This window comes from Syzygium oleosum, unplaced genomic scaffold (assembly GCF_021117445.2).
Source record: "Syzygium oleosum isolate NSW1041296 unplaced genomic scaffold, Sole_v2.1 Sole_v2.39, whole genome shotgun sequence".
Lineage (NCBI taxonomy): Eukaryota > Viridiplantae > Streptophyta > Magnoliopsida > Myrtales > Myrtaceae > Syzygium > Syzygium oleosum.
In genome coordinates this window covers 740,564-750,650 of record NW_026607523.1, presented here as the reverse complement: position 1 = coordinate 750,650, position 10,087 = coordinate 740,564, and the positions used below count along the sequence as shown (strand labels likewise).

Below are 10,087 nucleotides of genomic sequence, written 5' to 3'. Positions count from 1 at the left end.
TGGTCCTGCTCGCTATCATGGTCCTCGCCATGCCGGAATCCCCCCAATGGCTCATCATGCGAGGAAAGCTGCTCGAAGCAAAGCGCATCCTCGCCAAGATCTCCGTCTCCAATGAGAAAGCTAAACTCCAATTTTAAAAATATCAAGACGGTTGCTGGCATCCGTCTAGAGTGGAATGATGACATTGTCATTGTGCCGAGCACTAGGGAGGGCGTGTGGTAGGATCTCTTCAGCCATCCGAGCCCACCTATCCGCTACACGCTCCTTGGCGCCATTATGATCCAATTATTCCAAAAGACCTTTGGAATTGGCATTATCCTCCTTTACATTACTCGTTTCATAGAGAAGGCTGGCTTCATGTCCTCCGACGAGAAGATCTTATTGACCATCCTAGTCGAAGTTGCAAAGACAATATGCATCCTCGTGGCCACTTTTCTCCTTGGCAAGCTCGGGCGACGACGGTTGCTATTGAGCAGCATAGGTGGGATGATTGTGTCTCTTGTCATCCTTAGAACAAGTCTTGTGAAGATCGACCAAATCGACACAAAGCATATCGACGACCCAAATGACATGAAGCAAATGTGGGTGGCAAAAATGTGCATCACCTCATTGTTCCTTTACATGGCCTCTTTCTCCGTAGGGATGGGACCTGTCACTTCGATTTTCAACTCTGAGGTATTCCCACTTAAGCTGCGAGCACAGGGATGCGCAATCGCCTTTGCTGTGAACCAAGGGGCGAGTGCACTGATGTCATCCATATTCTTAGTACTGGACAAGCCGATGCCCCTCGGCGGGGCTACCTTCTCATTCGCTGTGGTCTCCATCATAGCGTGGGTGGTCTTCTTCATCACAATGCCGGAAACTAAGGGCTGGTCTCTTGAGGAGACGGGCTGATTTTTTGGTTAACAGATCCAGCGAAGGTTTACGGTTAGCGAAATTGAAATGCAGGGGAACAACGGGGGGACGCGAACGAGGCAACGACTATTAAGGGAATAATTATAGGATAGGGGTATCTGACAAATATAAATCTAGTTGTTAGGGTATTTCTTTTTGAAAGATCATACACATATCATGCATAGCTCTTCTTCTTATCATCACCCATTTGACTGAATGTTGGAGTTAGTTTTAAATTCTCATCCGGCTCCATTTGACCAAGTCCATGTCCATCTTTTATTGCCAACTCCCGGAGTACCGTTGATTCTCTATTTGACCATCCATGATGAATCATTGGGAGCCATACTAGCCCAAATGAGATCAAGAGATGGAAGGGAGTGTGCGATATATTATCTTAGCAAGAAGTTTACCACATCCGAAATTTATTACTTCGAAGTTAAAAAACGTGTGTAGCCTTGGTATGGGTATTACAACTATTACGTCAATATACACTTCATTATCAAGTCTTGTTAGTGATTGAGAATGATTCAATCAACTACCTCTTGGAGAAGCTTGCTTTGGTTGGAAAATTAGTCAAGTGGCAATTTCTCATCTCCGAGTTTGATGTGCAAACTATGGCACAAAAATCTGTCAAAGGTCGAGCTATAGTTAATATGCTAGCCGAAAGTTCAAAGCAATCAGAAGGCCTTAATGGAATGGATCTTGCGGACAAACGCATTCTCTTGATTTCACATGACAAATGGATTATGTATTTTGATGGTGTCATTAACTTATCCGGTTCGGGCACTGGGGCAATCCTCATCTCCCCAATAGGTCAACATTATCCCGTGGCCGCAAAGCTAGTTTTTCCATGTACCAACAACACCTCGAAATATGAAGCTTGTATCCTTGGCTTACAACTTGCCATTGATTTGAAGGTTAAGAGATTACAAGTCTAAGGTGATTCCGCACTCATCATTCTTCAAACCGAAGGTGAATGGCAAACACGCGATTCAAAATTGATACCATATCACAAATTGCTCGGAGAATTAATTGAAGAATTTGAAGAGATATCTTTCGAGTATCTAACAAGGTCTCAAAATCAATTTGCCAATACTTTGGCAACCTTATCATTAATGTTACAAGTTATGGATGGATTAGACATTGATCCCCTCAAAATTTAAAACCCTTGAACGCCCGGCTTATTGCATGGCGATTAAAGAAGAATCCGATGGCGAGCCATGGTATTACGATATCATGATCCGATGGCGAGCCATGATATTACGATATCATGACCTATCTCCAAAAAGGCACATTTCCCCAAGGGAGTCAAGCACCCGATAGAAAGTATTTGATGAAATTAGCATCAAAATTCTTTGTGAGTGGAGATGCTTTTTATAAAAGATCCTTCGATTCGGTTTTGCTAAGGTGTGTGGATGCCAAAGGAGCCAATCAGTTGATGAAGGAAATACATGAAGGAGAGTGTGGCCCACACATGAATGGTCACCTCTTAGCAAAGAAAATCATGAGACTTGGATATTATTGATTGACAATGGAGACCGATTGCATTCAACACATGCGATAATGTCATTAATACCAAGTTTATGGGGACAAGATCAATGCTCCTCCAAGAGAGATTCTACGTGGAGGATTGATGTTATTGGACCCATCAATCCTAAAGCTTCAAATGGGCATCGCTTTATTTTGGTGGCCATTGATTATTTCTCCAAATGGATCGAAGCAAATTCATACGCCAATGTCACCACAGAATGTGACAAAATTCTTCCGTCGTGATATCATTGCTCGATATGGAGTTCCCGAAGCAATCATCACCGACAATGGATCCAATTTGAACAACAAGATAGCGAACGAATTGCTTAACGAATTTCACGTTCGTTACTTGAATTCTTCACCATATCGCCCACAAATGAATGGAGATATGGAAGCGGCAAACAAAAACATTAAGAAAATCTTATCGAAGACTGCTGAGAATTATCGTGATTGGCACCAACGATTGCCATATGCACTAATGGCAGATCGAACTTCAATCCGTACTTCAACTGGGGCAACTCCGTTCTCACTTGTACATGGAATGGAAGTTCTACCAGTGGAAGTGGAGATTCGTTCACTAAGGGTATTCTCACAATTGAAGCTATCCGAAACCGAATGGGTTCAACAAAGATATGAACAATTGAACATGAATGACGAAAAGAGGTTGAAATCTTTATGTCATGGACAAAGTTATCAAAACGAGTGGCGAAGTCCTTCACTCGCAAAGTTTGACTGAGGCACTTTGAGGTTAATGATCTTGTGCTAAAAAAGGTTTTGTCCAACACATTGGATCCTCACAAGAAGTTCACCCCGAATTATGAGGGCACATATGCTGTAAAGAAGGTATTATCCGATGGAGCCTTACTTCTTACCGAAATGGATGATCAAGAATTGCCAAATCTTGTAAATGCAAATGATGTCGAGAAATATTTTCCATGAATGAAAGGCCGTGAAGCCATTTTTCGAGCAAGACCAAGTCACTTTTAGGTCAGTTGCATCATGCATACCATGCATACATCGCATAAATGCATTTGTCCATTTTGTAGGTATCGAAACATTCTCAAGGAAATTGGAGGTGTTTTCTGATATGGAATCAAGCGGAAGAGTAAATTGTATAACTCCAATTTATTTATTTCCAATATAATTCTCTGACATCGTTTCCTTCCTTTTCTTAGGAAACACCACTCTTGCAGAGATTCACTCTTGCAGAGATTAAACTCAATGACGACGTTGTGTCAAGAATTATACATCGACATAATCTCCTTGCTATCAACTACCTATTGTGGAGTAAGTGAACAAAACTTTGGAAAAAATGTTCTTTGTCAACGTTTTTAAAAAATACCTTCCACAGTTTTTCAAAAGTTGGAAAAACAATTCCAAGTTTGAAAATATGATTTTGAAGAATTTGAATGATATCCTTCAAATTATTCATTCATACATTGGTAAGCACATCATGCATAAAAAATCCCCATGGAGGATAATTTAAACAAATGATTTTTTGGCAAAGCAAAAGAGAATGTTAGTCATGCCAAGTCAAAGCACTTGAGATGACAAAAGGCAAGCTCAATCCAAACACATCCCTATACACTTTTGAAAGTTGAGCGAAAAAACTAAACCTTTGTCTTAGGACATAGGATTTATTCACATTGAATACATGGATTGAAGTGATGAAAGGCATTTCATTTCTTTATCCTAAATACTTACGATATCTCTTGCTAGCCATTTTGAACCAAATAGGGAGAATGTTCAAAATACCTCCCGTCAAGAACCACCCCACATTGAAACAAATTAGGAGGTTATGGTTAATCATTTTTGGAGTAAAAAGAATAAGAAAGATTTTATTACTTTCACTTGCTTTTTTTTTTTTTTTTTTTTTTTTTTTTTTTTTTTTTTTTTTTTTTTTTTTTTTTTTTTTTTTTTTTTTTTTTTTTTTTTCCATAAAAAGTAAATCTTTTTTATTATTGTGTATTTTAATGTACAATTTTTAATACTAAACCTTCTTGTGGTAACTACAGGTGGATCTTGATGGAAGCTCAAAGCTTTCCAAAGTAAAGAAGAGCATTCTTTCCTCTACCTAAGCACTTATATCCTTTGCTTAACCAAGTGGATCTTTTAGTGTGTTCCTTTCAAAGCCCAAGTGGTGATTATCTCTGCACATTGGGGCAATGCATATGATTTACTAAGAAAATTTGAAAAAAATTCGAGAATATGTAAAGAGTATCTCGAGAGTCCTAAGAGCTCAAAAGATAAATACTATGAGGCATGAAAAAGCAGTGTGCTTGGTAAAAACAGGGCCGATGTCCATGAAAAAGAAAATGCATCAAAAGCAACATGGTTACGATGAAAACAAAATTTCAATTGCAAAAGATGCTTAGAAAAGAGCAAAGCTCTTGTGTTGCAAGAAAAAATGGACTCTTAAGACAAGTTTCAAGAGTCAAATCGCATCTAGATTGGATGATTTGGTAATGATACCAAGATAATCACCATCTTTTTAAAATCCCTTCTACAAAATTTTAAGCCTTTTGAGCCTCATTCGAATCGACATTACAACCCTTTTCAAATCTCTACCGATTGGGATGGTTTAAGTGAACATGAAGATTTCACAAAGAAGCTACCGCTTGAAGGAGTGGAAGCAATCATGTCTTATCTTATCTTTAAGGTTCTTGACTTGTAAACCCGATGAAGATATTGATGACACATCTTTCTTGGCCTCATAGTGACAATCCTTTGTGTAAGCCCATGACCAAACCTACATTACAGTCCTTCAAAAGACCGTTTTGATTGATCATATTGTATTTACCGCGAATATTTCCAAAGGCCTTTGGCATAAGTTATATGAGGTATCCCTAGTTATCAAAGTTGGAATCCCACATTAATGGATGGGAATAAAAGCTTTCATGAGAACCATGATAAGAAGACATTTTCGATTAAGCTACTTCAACTTGGCATTTTTAACCAACCCTTTTTGAAGATATCAAAATCATTTTGTTCAAGGTTTTCCTTTAAAGGAATTTTGACAAATTGATGACATTTACCAAGAGATTGATTGACAATTATTTGAATGACGTTCAAAGTTTTCATTTGATTAAATTTCTTGATTGATTGGTTATGCAATCTTGAATGATTCCTTTTTAATAGTTTTTCCAAGTGGATGCAGGTTAGTAGTTTCGGATCTTCAATATCCAAGTAATTGCAACTTGCAATCATTCTCAAATCGAAATTCCCTAAGTGGAGCGGATCTTTATTATCCTCTTCCTTTCTCAAGTCGACATGGTGAGCTTTCGCGCCCGTAACCTTTTCAAATCGGCATGATGTGCTCTCACAATCATGACCATTCCCTTTTCAAATTAGGCACGGTGAACTTTCGCACCCGTGACCTTTTCAAATTGGCATGATGTGCTCTCGCACTCATGACCATCCCCTTTTCAAAATTAGGCATAGTGAGTTTTCGCGCATGTGACCTCTTCAAATCGGCATGATGTGCTCTCGCACTCATGATCATTCCCTTTTCGAATAGACATGATGAATGTTAGTAACCGTGACCGATTCATTCCCTTTTACTCGAAATCCGTTGTTACACGGTAAGACCACTCCTTTTAGTCGAACCCATTTCGTATAATGATAAGACTATTCCTTCTAGTCGAAACCCATTTCTTATAATGGAAAGACTACTCCTACTCCTTTCTTTTCCTTCCTTTCATCTCCATCCTTTCTTTCCTTACCATTTACACTACATGGCCGAGAGAAAGAGAGATGAGAACATCAATGGTGAGATCAATACCAAGGCTCGAGGTAAGTTTCAAAGGTACATCCTCTAATCAAATGTCATTAATTTTGTTATTTTCCTTTTATCTTCACAGGAGTCGACTAAAAATTGCAAGAATCATTTGATCTTTGAGAGGAACCTCTTTGAACTTCCTCTCAAAGAGGGGCAACTATTGACACCTGCTTTTTGGCCGACGCATATTAAAAGGTAAAGGCTTGAGATTAGGGTTTCCGATCGCAACGGAACCCAATCCTCAACCAAAAAGAGTCATTTAGCATTTGAATTAGCATTAGCCATTCACTTCCTAACTTTTTGCATTTCAATTTCAAAAAATTAAAGAATTGACTTTTGAGTTGACTTTTTTGTCAAACTTTGATCAAAAGTCAACTCAAAGTCAAATTTTGATTTTTTGCATGAAAAACCCCAAAGTAGTGTCAATTTCACTTTTGTACAATCAATTTTCAAAACATTCAAAGTTTGACCCATTAATTGGCATTATAGTATATAAGTACTAAAATGTTGACTTTTGATCAACACTTTGTCCAAAAAAATTGAAAAAAATTCAAAACAATCTATATCAATTTCTTTTTAGCTTTTCACTTTGGTATCATCAATTTTACAAAAATCGATTTAGAAACAACTTTTTCCCAATTTGCGGACTTTGTTCAAATCAACCAAAAATGAAATTAATTCATTTCTATTCATTTTTTAGAATAGTTTCATTCACGACATTTTATCTAGAGGTCGTATTGCATTCAATTTTCAAATCAATTTTATAATTTCAAGCCAAGGTCGAAAACCCTCAATTTGAGCCCTAATTAGGGATTTTGGTCGGTTCTTCATTATTTGCGTAATTGAGACACGGATAAACCTAATTTCTTATATGAAACTCAAATCCGAAATCAATTTTGGAAGATTCACATTAATTTGAGTCAATTTGACCAATTTAGTGATTCAATGATTGAGAAATCCAAAAGTAATTGGTCTAATTAATACAATTCAACTTGACCCACTCTAGACTAAAATACAATTTGTTGAACTGAAATTCAATTTGGCTAATTAGACTTCAATTAAATTCATTAGTCTAGTTTGGCAATACAATTTAACTCAAATTGAAGAGCAATTCGGCCAAACAAGTTAAGATTGGTCAATTTGTACTTGTATTTCAAATTGGTTCAATCCAATTTAATCAAATTCAATTCAAATGAGTCTATCAATCATAATAGGGATGAAATTGCATAAAATTGAAACCAAATTGAGTCAAGAACTGAACCGATTCTGCCCAGTCGAACTCGGGTCAAACCGGTTCAACCGGTTCAACCTGATTTGACCAGAATTGACCCGGCCGATTGGGCCAACTGATTCTCGACCACAATTCCGGCGGGCTGAGGCCACCTCTCTCTCTCTCTCTCTCTCTCTCTCTCTCTCTCTCTCTCTCTATGTGCTGGAAATTACAAAATTCCCCTAAGTGAAATTACCAAAATATCCTTACTTAAAGGTTAAGCAGAATTATTTAAGGATTAAGCCAATAAATCATGGTCATTCATTTAAAATTGCATCATGGCCATCCATAGTACCATGTCACTTAACCTTAACCCCTAAAGAATATTCTCAATCATTAAGGGAACATTTTAGGCCATTAGATCAATCCAATAACTAGAATTCAAACTTGAGGGAGGTATATAGGGATTTTCCCATCAAAAATCAAAGGGGGGCTCATTTTTCATATTATTCTCTCTCTCTCTCTCTCTCTCTCTCTCTCTCTCTCTCTCTCTCTCTCTCTCTCTCTCTCGGCTGAACCTTCTCCCGCCCGGTTCGACCGATCGCCGACCGGTTCTCGGCGTGCCGCCGCCGTCCCCCGCGGTGTCCCAAGGCCGGTCGTAAGACCAGATACCACTTCCGATGGCCGGAGCTCCCCAATCGGCGCGGTTTTCTCTCTCGGTTACATCACCGACAACCTAGCCGGTGGCCTCTTCTCACTGGTTCAACCGGCGATTTCGGCAGTCCGACGACCTTCCACGACGGTCCAAGACCTACGGCTCCCTACCTTAGCCCTTTCCCGAGTTCATGGTGACCGGAATCTCTTCAAAGAGTCACCGGAACACTTCTGTTCACTTGATTTCTTGTTGATTGCTCATTTGAGTAAACCGATTCAATTCTCACTTTGATTTGCACACTTTGTTCTCAAAGGTTCGTCGAGCTTTCCGAAACTACTCCGTGGTGTCCTTGAGCTAAATATGGAGACCGGATCGCTCAGTTGCACATCAAAGTATCATTACACAAGATAAGTTCGATTTCGTTATTCTCGAATCCTGAAGAGTCAGTATGCTTGTGATGCTGATATAACCTCGAAAATGTCGAAATCTCGCGAAGCTTTAAACTAGAGAATCGTAGAATACGTCTTAAACTTCGATTTGATAGGTTGTACGCCTTGAATGGACATCGTTTGCATGGTTAAAACTCCTTCGAAAGTTGATATCAGAAGCTGTAATGTTGATAATATGTTCTTATGTTCTAGGCAAAAACCGAATTTTATAAAAAATTTGGGGGCTTTTCAACAAAAACTCAAAAAATGAAAGTTGTTAGAAACAGGAAATCCTAACTGCCTAAAAATTTTCATGCGGTTTGGATAACGTTTGTTATTTTTCCCGCATTTATTTTGAAATTCCTAACAGAACCGAGTCCAGTCTGTCATTCCGAGTTAAACTCCAATTTTCGAAAAAATCGGACGGGAATTGTGAAAAACAGTCTTCTTAACTTTTGATCATCACGATCTAAGCTTTCTAAAGACACTTGATTTGCATCATTTGGACATCATTAAGCTGATTAATCGCATTTAAACAGAAAGGGTCCGAATTTGATAATAATAACCGAACAAGTGATCCTCTAAAGAGGCCACTTCCCATTACTTGATTGATTGAGATATAAGGCTGATTGGGCCTAAGCGCATGCCTTTCTCATTGTTATGCATGAGATTGTAAATGTATGTCTAGGCCTGATGCATGTTCGGCGGATAGACCATGCCGAACACTTCGACCTGACTTTAGAGGTTAACCGATATGAGTCACCGTTTTGTGAATACATATGGTAGCTCGTTATCGTTAACCATTAATCAATCAATGCTAGTTGATTAAGTGAATGGAATGATCAGAATGCATGAAAATCAAAGGCCGAACTCGAGGCCCGTTTTAGAGTTGATGCTTGAATGCTTGTCCTTTCCTTTATTTGAGTGTCATTTGAATGTATGGTATGAATGTAAAACCGACACCTATGAGGCTGTCCATGGAGAAGATGGCCAAACAACTTCGAAGATGGTGGCTAAAGACTGATGTCCAATCCGGTCTCGATTTGTACACAATTCGTGTTACCTAACCATGTCTCGGGTCTTTTCATTCGTGTTGTATTAAACACCCGACGAGTTGCGGATTTTTCTTTCCTCACACTTAGAATAGCTCGTCATTTCAATACCTTGTGTGTTTACACATCGTCATTTCAATACAAATTGTTTGTTTCTTTCCTTTCCTAGACTAAGATAGGACTAGTTTAGAACTTAAATGGAAAACAAAAAAACAAAATGCATGATCACCTAGTGGACTAAGACTTTGGCATGAAAATGGTAAAAACAAATGCATAACTTAGATAATAACCATGATAAGTTTAGCGCCACCGAAAAGGCGTTAGTGGAAACATTAACGTAAGCTAACCCCAAACCCATGATCTTTGGTTTTCGTGGAAACTGAAACGAAACTCCCGCGTTTCAGTTGGGTATTCTAGGCGACCCCCGACCTAGGCTAGTGGCGACTCCTAGGTTGGGTAAATGTTCAATGTGATTTTGAAACTTTTGACATATGTTCAATTTAGTCCCATGACTAAATAATGCAGGGACTAGATGAAATC

The 10,087-nt window shown here is 38.6% G+C and overlaps 1 protein-coding gene across 1 annotated transcript; it reads left to right on the top strand.

Moving 5' to 3' along the window:
- The first annotated feature begins 276 nt into the window (after positions 1-276).
- On the top strand, positions 277-894 carry LOC130135914 (polyol transporter 5-like). Its single transcript, XM_056305778.1, has one exon. It carries the CDS (start codon positions 277-279, stop codon positions 892-894), a length of 618 nt encoding a protein of 205 aa, XP_056161753.1.
- Positions 895-10,087: the final 9,193 nt, after the last annotated feature.

Coding starts and splice junctions, on each gene's coding strand:
- LOC130135914 (XM_056305778.1), top strand. CDS start 277: ATGATCCAATTATTCCAAAAGACCTTTGGAATTGGCATTATCCTCCTT.